The sequence below is a fragment of the Sinocyclocheilus rhinocerous genome, unplaced genomic scaffold (genome assembly GCF_001515625.1).
Source record: "Sinocyclocheilus rhinocerous isolate Xijiao unplaced genomic scaffold, SAMN03320098_v1.1 scaffold1012, whole genome shotgun sequence".
NCBI lineage: Eukaryota > Metazoa > Chordata > Actinopteri > Cypriniformes > Cyprinidae > Sinocyclocheilus > Sinocyclocheilus rhinocerous.
In genome coordinates, this window is record NW_015640039.1 from 88,333 (window position 1) to 103,978 (window position 15,646).

The window sequence follows — 15,646 nt, forward strand, 5'->3', positions numbered from 1 at the left end:
TTGCGCCCTCCTGTGGCCTCGGGAGACAATTAGACCTGTTTCCTTAAGACCTATTTAATCTGCATATAAAACAGTAGAAATTAGATATTGGTTTAATTTTTATTGTGTGCTTGACAGTTAAAACAAAAAAAAATATTTGTTGTTTGTCTCAATAAATTGGGTTAATTAAAAAATACAGTGGTTAAATTAAAAAAAAAAATTTCTATTGCTTTTTGTTTTAAAAAAGGTTATAAAAAATGTAAATAATTATCGATACCGAACGATATGAAACATTATATCGTTGATACATTTTTTAGCTATATCGCCCAGCCCTAGTAGACAATCATGGAAACATGGAATGTGCTCTTTTTGGACAATATACACATACCTCGTATTGGGCCACAGAGGCCCCTGAGGGCCCCATCTATATGTAGGCACAGTAATTCTATAGAAATATCATGGAGGTGGGATATTTTAGCATCTTAGAAACATGGGAATCTTTGAAAACATTCAGACCCACTCCAACATTGTGCCTGTAAGTTGCACAGGCCCAGACACCACTCAAGTTTTCCTCGAAAAATATGCAAACATACTTTTTTATTGCTCGTAGGCAAAACAGAAGTATGTGTGCCTGCATGTTTAGATTGAAAATGACCGTCTTCCCACATAACGTCCTACGATGCCATTCGCAGTAACAAATTTTATAATAGAATAATTCATGCATATGTCCATGCACTAAACCAGTATGTTGTTGCATTGTATCTGTTGCTCCCTTGAGTTCTCATTGTTTTGTGCTAACCAGTTGCATTTCCCTAGACAATTGTGGTTCTGGCATCTAAAAAGCGTCGAAAAGTGTTCTCTCTCTGTGTGTGTGTGTGTGTGTGTACGCGTTCGCTCATGCATCGTCGGTGAGACGAGCCCCTGGCGCTGTCACACCTCATCAAAAATCCCCAAACTTTCTCTGAAGCAGGGCGAGGAAGATAGCTAGATGGCTAGATAAATAAATAAACCAATCTGCTCAGGAAAAAAAATGATGTGAGACAAGCCTGGATCTCCCTCTTGAGTTCTTCCCGTACAGATTCAAAGCCATGTCAGTGCAGCTACAGCCTGCGTGGGGAACCGAAACGCTGGTTTTGTGGCTGATCCGGACAGATAAGACTTGTGTATGACCCAATGAGTCATTCAGACGGGGTGTCCGGGTGGCCACTTTGTGTTCGCATAAAAGACCAGCTTCTGTAGTGGACACTTACTGGTCAGAGCTGAAGGGGGGAAGAAGGAAGATGTTTTGTTGGGTTTGACGGCCGTATTCATTGTACTGCGGTTGCTTGGGATCAACCTGAGTAGTGTTTTCATGATAAGGTTTTCTGTGGCCTTGACAATTTATTATTTTTGCTTGACTTGTATAATATCCTCTCGTTAATGAAAACAGCTGTTTTGAAATTATGTGAAGCTGTGGTTCTCTACGTGGGCATTTGGTACACACTGCCGTGGGGACGACACAACATCAGCAGAACAGCAGAATTTGTACTTTTTTGCTGCCACATGTTTGTTTTGCAGGAAAACAGTATAGCTAAAAGTCACAGCTAAAAGTTTGCTGTAGCTAAAAAACAGTTTTTAACAAATACATTTGGCATCTTAAAATATTAGATTTGAAGCTTCTTTAAAAGTGTAGGTCATCCAAAAATGTTGTATAATAATAATAATAATAATTATTATTATTATTATTATTACTTTTATACAGTAAATAATAATAATAGTAATAATACAAAATACAAATAATAAACCTCACCATATGTTTTTACAGTACATACTGTATTACAGTGCATGTTTTTTGAAGCAATATGACAGCTTTATGTGATGAACACAATTAACTGTGTCTAGCTAACTTTTAGTTTTTATGGAAAATATCTACATGAACATTCGTCATAATATCTAATGTTCCACTAAAGCAATAAATTCATATGGGTTTGGATTGGCATGAGGGCGAGTAAATGACAGAATGCTGATTTTTGGCAAAGATCTGTTAATAAGCGCTGCTCTCTTTACTGTCGTACACCCAGGTTATAACTGTATTCAGCTGATGGCGATCATGGAGCATGCATACTATGCTAGCTTCGGTTACCAGGTCACCAGTTTCTTCGCAGCATCAAGGTAAATCTATCTGAAACTGGACAATGTTTTATTATTTTAACATTTTCTTTGTTTTCCGACTAACCAAGTTACAAACTTAGTGAAATGCCTTGCAGTAAGTTTTGCTTAATTTTGGCACATTCCTTGTACAATTGAATAATTATTGTGTCTCAGTTCTGTTGTATACACTCTTTGCACTGCTTTAGCTTTGCTTTTGTCTTTCATTATTATTTCTATGTTCATGCATTTCCTTAATAAAATATATGCACTGTCTATGGAGCGGACATGATTTACATTTGACTGCAGGTGGTATTCTGTATACAACTTTGTATGTGACAAATGAAATCTTAAATCTTGTCTACTGTCTAGAGGTCGTTCACACAGAACGTGTTTTTGCATTCTGCTGTGTTTGACCATGTTTGACCATCGCACTCGCGTCTCGCTTCTTTTGCATCATCTCATGCATGACACAACATTTCCCAAAACTCAGCGATCAAGTTGAAAGAAGTTCAACTTAAAAAAAAAAAAACATCTTTATACCTTCAATTTTTTTTCAATACTTTCTTCTGGTGTATCCTCTGCCAGTTATCTGTACAAAAACAGTCTGTTATGCTGCTTGATATCATGAACTTTTGATATTTTATTTTAATATATTATTGTAATTAGGGCTGTCACTAATGATTATTTTGGTAATCGAGTAATTGGTAGATTATTCTGAGAATTAATCGAGTAATCAGATAATTATAATTATTTTTTTGTAATAATAAAAATAGACCTAAGTGAACAATAGCCTTTAAAAGTACTTAAAATACATATATAATAGCAATTAGGCAATAATAATTAGTTCAAATAAAGTATCAAAAGCAAGTAATCATATGGTTTTATTGAACAAAACTGTTAAAATACATAAAGTATTATAAACAGCAGATCTAACGTACATTACGTATTATAACAAATACCTCCACACATGTAAATGATAACAGTTTGTGTGTAGCAGCATTGACTGTGAACGGAGCAACTCTGACACGTACGTACGTAACCAACACACATGTAAATAATTAAAGCACATGTATTAAACCTGCATTGCATACATTTTATTTAATTGAATCGTTTGTGAATTCACAATAGCATTATGCTTTATTATGATTTTTTAAATGGGTTTAACATTGTGACGAGTGGGGGCGGGGCCGAGAGCCGTGGGAACGGAGCGAGGCCGGTGGAGTAATTGATAATGAGCGACACCTGCACCACTCACCGGTCTCGAGTCTCACGGAGGAGCTCCGGAAGGATAAAAGGGAGGAGTGACGACAGTGTCGGACGAGAGAGGACCAGGCCTGGATTTTATTTTGTGTTTTGTGTGCGGCAGTCGTCCGCGAGGGGCTGCCGCTTTAATTTCATTTTGTGTTTGTTTATTTGATTAAAGTATTTTAACGTTCACCGGTTCCCGCCTCCTTCTTCCCGAACTACGAACTTTGTTACATTGGTGCCGAAACCCGGGAGGAAGGAGGGACACGGCTGTCAGATAGCCCATGGTCTAAAATGTCCAGGTTTTGGCTTTGTTTTCCTGCTGTTTCATACTTGCTGAAGGTAATGACTGAAAAGTATTATTTATTTATTTTTTTAAGATGTAGTTGTGACGAGTGGGGGCGGTGGAGTAATTGATAATGAGCAACACCTGCACCACTCACCGGTCTCGAGTCTCACGGAGGAGCTCCAGAAGGATAAAAGGGAGGAGTGATGACAGTGGGACGAGAGAGGACCAGGCCTGGATTTTATTTTATGTTTTGTGTGCGGCAGTCGTCAGCGAGGGGCTGCCGCTTTACTTTCATTTTGTGTTTGTTTATTTGATTAAAGTATTTTAACGTTCGCCGGTTCCTGCCTCCTTCTTCCCGAACTACGAACTTTGTTACAAACATATAATGCAGCCATGGAAAACGGTTTAAAATGTGTTTCATGGATTCTCGTCCGTGGAATGCACCACTTCCGGTATTTTGCCGGCTATTCGACACAGGCAAAATGCAATCGAGGATTTTTTAAAATTGAGTACACAAATTGAGTGGCTAATAAAGTCTTGCACATTCAAAGAAAATAGTTAATTCCACATTGCAAATTAAACAGGATGCCTTGCATTTTGTTAGGCCTGTTGATTCAACGCTTTAATTTTTTTATGATTAATTATGGAAAAAAATAACATATTAAAATTTTGACGTCATCTAATGCTGTTGCTAATGAACATTATGCAAGGCGACGTCTTACTGTGTGATGGAGTCAATTATAATGCAGTTAAATACCCCTAAAATTCAGGATATGAGGGCAAAACATGCCTCGCATGGGTTTTTGTCATGTATTTATATCATAATAAATAGTTTAACAATATCACACGAGCAAGAGTGCAGTTTTTTTTTTCTCCAGAATATCTGCATGCTTGACAATGTAGTAGTGATTTTATACAACAGTTCAATAAACAAGAAGTTAATCTTGTGTTACATTTTAGACACAATATTGTCAGTATTGTCTGTTTTTGCTCAATTTCAGCAACAAAAATAGTTTGTAAATGCAAAAGGAAACCACAGCAGAACTGTTATGACTTTCTGAGCAACACACTTTATGAACAAATCAAGTGAGCCAAGGATTCAGTGAGCCATTTATAAGCAGTCTTCATTTCTGAATGAATCAGCCATTTGAATTAATGAGCTGAACGAATAATTCACTCATTCAGTGACTTGCCGCCACCTCCTGGGGGTTTTAGTTGCATATATAAGGCCAGATTTACTAACAGGGCAAATTAACATTAGACCGCAATTCCATGAAAGCGCTGATGGGAGGGGAAATTCCGTGTGTGATTTACTAACAATGCTCACACAGAACACAGATGTAGCCTGATCATTTCCATAATGACCAGCGCAATCTACCAAGAGCAGCGCAAATTACCACCTGCTTTAAGACATGCTTTTTTGGCGTTAAATAATGGTGCAAATACCAGTACTTTGACGAGCGCAAACGTTAGTAAATCGCGTTGTGTGATTAATTTTAATACACTCCTCCCACAATAAAAGGTAGTACACTCTAAAAAATGCTGGGTTAAATATAACACAGCACTGGGTTATATTTAACCCAGCATTTTTTTAGAGTGTAGCGCCAAACACTCGTCCAAATATCCAGTAGACAAAAAACATATGGTGCGTAGATCCAAAAGATACAAAGATGAAAGAGATCCGCACTCGTCCAAATGCAGCTCAAAAAGCTTATTCCATTTATTGTTCAGAGGTCACAAAAATATGTGGAAAGAAGTGCAAAAGTGCAAGTGCAGAACGTTTTCGGGTATTAACCCTTCCTCAGTGCCATGTGCTACCAAGCAGCACCTGCGCTCATTAAAACATGTATTACCGTAATACCCCTAGTATCACAAATATCTTTTAAACAAATACACATATATATCTCAAATCTATAACAAAATACAACAAATACATTTATAAGTCATCCCAAATGATCCATATACAACTATATCAACAAAATATATCAACAATATATACATATACACCAAATAATAATCTCATGACTCCAACAATAATTCTTAACATCCGTTTTTATGTATACAATCAATAAACATCATACCCAAGTACTCTTCAAGTCTCCCATATATATATCGTTAAATTATTTAAAAAAAATAATTCAAAGACAAATCTTCATTCATACCAAGAGTGTGTAGACTTTTAAGATCAAAAATCCACCTACATTCCTTTTGCAAAAGTCTACGTTCTAAATTCCCTCCTCTACGAGTCTGTCAACTTTTCAATAGCTATAAAATGTAGGTCTAAGGGTGCTTTCACACCTGACCCGTTGTTTCGGAACCTGGCGCGTTTCCCCCTTAGCTCGGTTCGTTTGGGCATATGTGAACACGGCAATGGCACTCGGATCTGCGCCAAAACAATCGGTCCGAGATCGCCTGAACCGAGGTGGTCTCGGCTCGATTGAAAACGAACTCTGGAGCGGTTCGGTTGTAGTGAGAAAGCAATCCAATCCAATCTTCATTTTATAATGCCGTCTTATTGCTCTTCTTCCTAGTGTGTGCATTTTAAAAATGTTTTCCCGATGAATCCTGGACTCCTGCTCAAAGTGATAAATTAATATAGCTTTAAGACATGCTTTTTTGGCGTTAAATAATGGTGCAAATACCAGTACTTTGACGAGCGCAAACGTTAGTAAATCGCGTTGTGTGATTAATTTTAATACACTCCTCCCACAATAAAAGGTAGTACACTCTAAAAAATGCTGGGTTAAATATAACACAGCACTGGGTTATATTTAACCCAGCATTTTTTTAGAGTGTAGCGCCAAACACTCGTCCAAATATCCAGTAGACAAAAAACATATGGTGCGTAGATCCAAAAGATACAAAGATGAAAGAGATCCGCACTCGTCCAAATGCAGCTCAAAAAGCTTATTCCATTTATTGTTCAGAGGTCACAAAAATATGTGGAAAGAAGTGCAAAAGTGCAAGTGCAGAACGTTTTCGGGTATTAACCCTTCCTCAGTGCCATGTGCTACCAAGCAGCACCTGCGCTCATTAAAACATGTATTACCGTAATACCCCTAGTATCACAAATATCTTTTAAACAAATACACATATATATCTCAAATCTATAACAAAATACAACAAATACATTTATAAGTCATCCCAAATGATCCATATACAACTATATCAACAAAATATACATATACACCAATAATGATCTCATGACTCCAACAATAGTTCTTAACATCAGTTTCTGTGTATACAATCAATAAACATCATACCCAAGTACTCTTCAAGTCTCCCATATATATATCGTTAAATTATTTAAAAAAAATAATTCAAAGACAAATCTTCATTCATACCAAGAGTGTGTAGACTTTTAAGATCAAAAATCCACCTACATTAATTTAGCAAAAGTCTACATTCTAAATTCCCTCCTCTACGAGTCTGTCAACTTTTCAATAGCTATAAAATGTAGGTCTAAGGGTGCTTTCACACCTGACCCGTTGTTTCGGAACCTGGCGCGTTTCCCCCTTAGCTCGGTTCGTTTGGGCATATGTGAACACGGCAATGGCACTCGGATCTGCGCCAAAACAATCGGTCCGAGATCGCCTGAACCGAGGTGGTCTCGGCTCGATTGAAAACGAACTCTGGAGCGGTTCGGTTGTAGTGAGAAAGCAATCCAATCCAATCTTCATTTTATAATGCCGTCTTATTGCTCTTCTTCCTAGTGTGTGCATTTTAAAAATGTTTTCCCGATGAATACTGGACTCCTGCTCAAAGTGATAAATTAATATAGCGCCAAAAAAAAACAAAACACAACAATAAGCCCACAAAGCTGTTATCGTTCCATCCTGACAGATGACAGCTGTGACAGGGAAGTGGAATCCTGGAAAATAAACCGTGAAACTTTGACCAATGAGAGAACAGTTTACTCGCGTGTGACTTGTATTAACAAATTTGTTCCGTTTAGAAACATTGCCGTATGAAAGCGACCCGCACCAAGAATAAAAAGCAACATTGTAATAATTTTAATCCCTGTTTCGGAACAAAGCAATCGATCTACAGGTGTGAAAGCACCCTAAGACTGAATGAGACATCTCAACAAAATGGCGAGCCACAGGCGATTTTAAATCTTTCCTCCTAATAGCGTTCATATGCTCAATGATCCGAGTTCTAATTTGTCTATTTGTCTTACCCACATATTGTTTTATAAACGAACAAGATAACAGCTAAATCACATTAGTGGAAACACATGATACCAGTTGCTTAATTTCATATGTGCGATCAGTTATACAACTCCGAAACTCAAAGCATTTTTGCGTACATTTTTACATGCAGCGCATTTGAGACAAGGATAAAAACCAACATTATACTCTCCTTCCATAAACCAACATTATACTCTCCTCCCATAAATTTTGCGTCTAAAAAGGAAACTCCTACAAATGCATATTCAATAAAGTCAGGCGCAAAAATAACCGTGTCCATGCCTTTTCAGCGCTAATTCTTCACTGCGCGTCTTTAGTAAATCCTGACAGTACGATTTTAACGCCAAAAGATGGTTTGCGCTGGCACAAGCTGTTATTAAATCTGGCCCTTAGAGTATAATTTCTTTTTTTTTTTGTCATATTTCATTATTCAGTAATAGGTGATTTGGTTAAAAAACATTTTTGTTATGCTGGTTGAAAGTCTCTTCACATCCCGAACAATCATTGAGTTAAGTGGTCTAAATATATAGTTCAGTCATGAAACTCTAGATGGCGCAGGCGACGGATTGTTAACGTAACCGATGATATTCAGAGAGTTAAACGACTTGGCAAAAGCTGATTGGTTCATGCTGCATATGCAGCCAATGAGCTTACTGCCTTTATTGAAATGCATTTATATTTTATCTCTGGAAGTAGTAGGACCATAAAATGTTCATCCAATCATATCCCTTGGTCCGAGGGCTACGATAGGCTGTCCTACCTGCCTGTATGTATTTGCATACCTTTGCGCAACCCAGCGAGAATGGAAAGTGTTAATATTGTAATATTGTGCGCTTTGTACTTCAATGTTAGCACTGCATTCAATCCTCCACCAACGCTGTCTCTCATTGTGTCGCTGGTTAGTCTCTGGTCTGTCTGTGCACGTTCATGTGTTTTGGAGGAGACGTAGCTTTGGAGAGTGATTTGCAGGGAGGGTGGGATCGTATGCTTTCAAAGCTATCTTGCTGTTGCTAGACTCTCCGAAACTTTAACACAATATTGACTTGAAATTATCTGATGTGATTAATTAATCAGCACATCATGTAATTAATTAGAAAAAAATGTAATCGATTGACAGCCATATTTTTTTTTCCTATTCCTCTCCCCTGCATCTCACATTTTTAAATGCAAAAACACATTCTTTGTGAATCACCCTGAAGACAGATTTACTAACCATCAAGTAACTTAAGTGATTCATCTGGAATACTAGGCAGGAACTCTGTGAGCCAAAGTTAAAAAAAATGACCCTGAAAATCAACTCTAGGGTGCACTTGTTGACCCTCAATGAAAAGGATGCTGCCCTGAGGCTCATAACATGGTACAATTCACTCATTTTTATCTTCTTAATGTTCAAAATGAGGTAAATGTAACACCCCTCAGTGAAAACGATAGGTGCACACACACACCATGAGACGCTGTCCCACATCTGTGGCCCCAAATCACAGAGAGGCTCCTCTGACGAGGCCGATAATCTCCCTGTAAACACATTTGCAGTTAATCCTGTGGAGAGGTAGAGACCTCAGATAAAGGAAGACAGGCAGGAATTCTTTATTTATGTGCTTTATTCCGTCGCTCGCCCTTACCGGCTAGCGCTGAAGACAGCCTATAGCGTGAGTATAATGTATACAGAGTAATTTCACCCATGATTGATCTCCCTGAGCCGTTTAAAAAGTGCAAGGTCTGGATGCTGGGAAGGGGGCGGAGGCCGAGGGGAGGGGTATTGTTGTCACCCTGCATCACGTTTGCCGGGGGAAAGCGATTTGATGATAGCTGGAGGACAGATGAAGCTTCTTGGAGCAATTACACGAAGGAGATACGTGAGGAAGCGCTGATGGAAACGCGCTGCTCTTGCCCTTTGTTCCGCAAGGAGCAGTACGTCACCCCGAATGGAGGCTTTGACCTCTGCTCTGCCGCCATCATGGTGTAAACAATCTGAGATTGATTTCTATTTACTGCCATGTTTGTTTGTTTTTACACGGCAATTGGGCGGCACGGTTGATGTATTTGCACATGTGTCGTTCTGCTGGCGCTGCTAAACACAGCTGTTGTGTAGAGGGGATTTTTCTGAGATAGACACATGCACACATACGTAATGTGGCAGATCTGGGATGGTATCCAGAAGGTTGTAGGTTTGAATCCCAAAAGGCCGATCCATGAAGTATGGCCACTGCACCACTTAAGGGGGACTATAATTGCTTTGTTTGTTTTGAGTGGATGAACATGTCAACTTTTGGATTAGTGATTAGGTGTAACTGTTTGGCAGAGTATTTTAAGATTGGACAGACCTTGTTTGGGGGGGGGGGGCTTTTCTTATATACCTATTCTTCTTAATTTCCATTCCAATTATTTTCTGTTTGTCCTTTACAGTTTATTAATTTTAATCAGTTTTTACTTTAATTTGATCTTTTATAACTTTTTTTTTTTTTTACAGTGTCTTATAGTTTATTTATTTTTGTTGTTTTTATTTATTTATTTTTGGACTGCCAAAGGTGTGTTAACAAAATTACATTTCTCAGAGAAGTGTTATGTCAGTTTTCATGTTGAAATTACAAATCTAAAACTATCACAAATATTTTCTCTTTGGAAAAACTAAAATTATTTCTGTATGTATGTTTTCATTCATTCATTCATTCATTCATTCAGTTTGTAATCTTGAAAATGAACTTTAATTTAGCTACCATTTTCCTATTAAACAAGTTTTTATTTTTATTTGTTAATGTTTAAAATTGTGTTTAAAATTGTTTTTATCTAATTAATCACACCCTTTTTCTGTGATTAATCGCGATTAATCGCATACTTTATGAAATTAAGCATAGACCATTTATCTTGTTTCAAATGTTTTTATCGTCATTATTTGCTATATCCAGCAAAGTAAACCAAAAGATTGAAGGGTGATTCTCAAAATCAAAAATAAGTTTAGATGTCTTTCCAAAAAAGAACACTTAGAAACTCCAAATGATATAAGGAGCCCATATAAGCACATATGAAAGAAACAAATGCTAAAAAAAAAAAATCAGAATTGTGTAGTATATGTACAGTGCAACAGCAAATAATTTTTTATATTTTAGAGAAGTCAAGCTGCGATACTGAACAGGACAACATGGAGATGCCAAGAAAAAACCCTAAACCAACCGCCTGCTGACTGCATATATCTACTACAGTCAAAATCAAAACATTATCGTGAATGTGTGTGGAAACAACGTGAATGTACGGAAATGTCTGTGCCTGTGCATAAATACAATGTGCGATCAGTGCGTCAAGAGCACTCACTCACGCATTATTATAACGGACTATGCCACCGCAATTGTCTTTACCTTGATTGCAGTCTTCATCCATCAAAACTTTACTAGCGAGACACTGGTTATCCAGTCGCGTCTCATCTGGCCATACAGCGGTGGGAGACAATCCATTCATTCTATACTTCACACAGTGCGTGTGACGTGTGAGGGCTCGCTCTCTTCAGTGACATTCACAGAATATGACAGAGCTCGTGTTTAAAAGCGAAACACACTGGGATAATTAACTGAAAACGCAACGCGAGTCTCTGTTCTCTCTGCAATCTCAGATGTAATCAGCCTGGTTTACTGTATATTAGCACTGTTTTGGACGGATTGTTTGAATGCATTTAATCAGCCTGGTTTCCTTTATATTAGTGCTGTTTTGGACAGATTGTTTGAATGCATTCACTTACTGGATCATTGGAAAACTTTCCCGGAGTTTAGCGGCTTAAAATTATCTGATCGCAAACAGAGAAGCAAAATTGGGTTAAAGGGTTAGAATAGAAATTGTGCTTTAGTAATTTTGCTTCAATTGCATTAAATTATTTTATGGCGTTAAGGATAGTAAAATTAATCGCATGCGTTAACGTGTTAACGTTGACAGCCCTAATATTGTTATGTTATGTTATGTGAATATTATGTAGATATTTTTTTTATTATATTAAGTGGGCTAAAGACCAAAATTTATTCATAGAAATATTTGAAATTATTACAAAATATATTATTATTATTCATGTCTTTTAAAATGTTTTTGTCTTTTAAAGTTTTCAAAGCTATAAAAGAAATCATATAGGCCTATATTTTCTATTTATTTATTTTTATTTATTTATTTAGTCTTTCTGCCTTTATTCAGATAGAACAAGAAAGACATTAAAGACGTGTGTAGGAGAGATCGAATTGGGATTGGAGATGGATTGGAAATAGACCACGAGCTGGGGCTCAATGTTGGGTTGCCTAAAGTACTATTGCACCATATGTTGGAGAGCAGCCCATAAGACAATGGCCCCCAACAAATAGAGGCCTATTTTATTATCTATTTTATGTTTATTCTTAATCTAAGTTCAGAACAAATGGCTTCTTAAGTTGTTTGTGTATTTGTCTTACACTGTGAGTAACATGAACAAAACATTGTTAATCACAGTTTGCAATCGTCAGCCATCATTACAGCTCTAACTGTAAAGCCGACTCCAGCAGTTTCACATTCACATTTTCTTTAGCACATTTTGCAGCAAGCAGATGTTCTGTATTCTGAAATCAGTGTATCTTGTGTGTTGCGATAAACTCAGAAAATATCTCTATACTTTTGAAAGAATTGGTCTTAACAGTCAGACTGCTGCTAGTTTCAAGCTTAGCCCAAGACGAAGAGCATGCAGCTTGACAGACAGCCTCTGCCCAGACTGCTCTGATATCTGCCTTCATCTGTTCTTCTCTCCAGTCGTTACGGCACCCCAGAGGAACTCAAGGAGCTGATTGACGTGGCTCACTCTCTGGGTATTATCGTCCTGCTCGATGTGGTGCACAGCCACGCATCCAAGAACACAGAGGACGGGCTGAACCGCTTTGACGGCTCTGACTCCTGTTTCTTCCACAGCGGGCCCCGTGGAGAACACAGCCTCTGGGACAGCAGACTCTTCAACTACTCTGGGTGAGACTCAAGTTTGTTTTTCACATTTCAAACACCCTAAGCTTCACGCTTCACGTAAGTTACACGGCTCTCTCATCATACAACACCTTTTGTAACACAGCATTGTGGAGCACAACAAAGGCGCTCTTCTAAAATCTAGGCTGCGTTCCAAAACCTAGTGAGCTGCCTACAAGAAGCAGCATAGACACACTTTCGACTGGAAGGCTGTTCCGGTAATTATGCTGCCTTCGAAGATACCTTGTTTTTTTGCCAAATTGTTCTCCAGGGGTGAAGATCTCCCTTAGAAACTAAAGTTGAAATGTAGCTTTAACTGATACTTATCCAGAAATATAAAAGCATTTATGCTAAATTGTCTCTGTAAGCAAACAAATAAATAACTCATTAATACGTTCTAAAGCATACATTGCTGCACAGAAATGGCAATTGCAAAATGACAAGCTTAGTGAAAAAAATAATGGTTGGAAAGTTGGTGGACAATGGACTCTTTTCACAGTCTGTGATGACACATTTTAACGGTCATCAGCATTGCAAATCCTGCAAAGATTTCGTATTTTATATTTTCGTTTTTTATGTGTACATTTATAATTATTTTCTATTACCTTTGCATCAAATTACAAAAAAAAAAAAAAAAAGTTAACTCAGCTGTGAGGATGATTCTATTGTATTATATTATAAATATTTGTATAGTTCTTTAAAAAATGGATAGTGTTTGAATGGTGACAAGCTTGGAGGGGAAAAAAACGATAACAGTTGGTGGACAATGCAGGAGGAATACGGTATACATATTTGTATAATTTGTTTAAAAATAAATAATATTTGAATAGCGACAAGCTTAATGGAAATAGATTAAATTCAGTGGACAATACTGGAGAAATTAATTATAATTATTTGTATATATTATTCAAAAATGAATAGTACTTATAAAAAGTCTATTTTTTAGCATTTGTTTGCTTTGTATTTTCTTGTTTACTAGAATACGCAGTTAGCTTAGCTTAGCAACATGCTAAAACCAAACTATTAAAGTAAGTAGAGCTCCAGAATTTGGCTATTTAGTTATTTTAAAGAAGATAATTTTAAAGGTTATTTAACTGACAGAATGGCTGATTATTTCAGTTTTTCTTCTCTAGTTCACTCAAAACACTGTTTGTAATCATCTATTTTGAAATGGAGGCTACAAATACGTACTGTAGGTTTTTCAGGTTTTCTGTTGTGTTGCTCTCTCCATATTTGTGATTCTTTTTCTTTTTTTCTCCTCTCAACAGCATAGGCAGCAAAGTTTTTTTGAAAGCCCCTTTTTCCAGTGGCGAAATACCCATTTAAGTCATTATTATTGTGTGAATCACTAAATAAGTTTTTAATTGTCAGTCTTTGTACACATTGAGGCACATCTCATTTTGTCATTGAATGCATCTCAATGTTTTCTTGAGCATCTTATGCCTTGAATGCCACTTTTAAAAAGCTTTCGAGGTCCCCGTTCATTCCCGTTGCATGTTTCAAAGCACGTATTTGATAGAATTACATTAAATTGACAGCACTAGTTATTTTGAATATGTTGCATATCCTTAATGTTTCTTTGCTCTAATGTCTAATTTTAACCACTCAAGTTTACTGTTCTGGAACTATGCGAGTTTATAAGTGTGTGTGTGTTCTTGAGTTGTGCCCACAGGTCATATCTCTGTAATTAATAATGTGGCATGGAATTATGCTTCCATAATTAGTTCACCTCATCAGCACTTTTGTTTGCCCATAATCAAGCATTAACATGTCCTTATCTCACACAACGGAATATTCATGTAACATTCTTAAAGCTTTTAAAGATGCTTTCTGTTTATGAATAATCATTGCCGTATTTGCCTATTTAGACTCATTCATCTCTGAAAACAAAGAGACAATGTAAAAGCGCTAAGAGGCTTAGAAAAGCAGAACCCACAGTAGACCAAGTTGGAGGAACAGCTCTGTCATTATTTACTCACCCTCATGTTGCTCCAAACTTGCTAGACTTTCTTCCATCGAACACAAAAGCAGAATTTTCCGCTGCTTAAAATGGTTTGGAATGACATAAGAGTAAGTAATTGATGACTTTACATTTTAGGGTGAACTGTCCCTTTAAATTCCAAGAACATGTTATTGTCACAGTAAGGCAAGTAGTTGGAACTTATGTTTGACCTGGTCAGTTTTTCATCATTATAGCTACAAATGCACTGCATTTTTGTAGCCATTAGGTTTTCATCACAACCATATGCCAGCTAATATGTTAATTTCCCTTTTCCCCCACTCTCGAACCCATACTGAGTGAGTCTTTAAATTGGAACACCTACTGTACTCTATTTGCCTCTGGCAGTATTCCCATTGCACCGTCTTGGGCTGACAGCAATTACTTCAATGTTGTATATGAAACCTTTCTGCAAAAGCGCAGTGTGAATTCTCCATCAGTATGTCCTTCCAAATTGTTCACTCCCTTTGTCTCTGAATTCTTGCATGTTAAAGGGGTCATTTGATGCTATTTCAAGTTTTCCTTTCTCTTTGGAGTGTTACAAGCTGTTTGTGAATAGATAAGATCCCTAAAGTTGCAAAGACTAAAGTCTCAAACCCAAAGAGATATTCTTTATAAAAGTTAAGACTCGTCCACGCCCTCCTAAAACGCCTCGTTTAAACACGCCCCCACATGTCTACGTCACTGTGTGGGTAGATTTGCATAACACCGCCCAAATGTTCACGCAAAGGAAGAAGGCGTAACTTTGATTCTTGCTGTAGTATTGTTGTTTCCGCTGCCATGTTGTGGAGTCGCTGTGTGTTTCGTTGTGAAAGCAAAACTACTTTGTTTGGCCTTCCAAAAGAGGACAATATCCGC

General features: G+C 37.4%; 1 protein-coding gene across 1 annotated transcript in view; it reads left to right on the top strand.

Annotated features, from left to right (window-relative positions):
- Window positions 1–15,646, top strand: part of LOC107752276 (1,4-alpha-glucan-branching enzyme-like) — a 192,494-nt gene that overhangs the window by 55,452 nt on the left and 121,396 nt on the right. Inside the window, exons 6-7 of the mRNA XM_016568208.1 lie at window positions 2,040–2,130; window positions 12,586–12,795. Of these exons, the coding sequence (XP_016423694.1) occupies window positions 2,040–2,130; window positions 12,586–12,795 (301 nt within the window). The remainder of the gene's footprint in view (window positions 1–2,039; window positions 2,131–12,585; window positions 12,796–15,646) is intronic.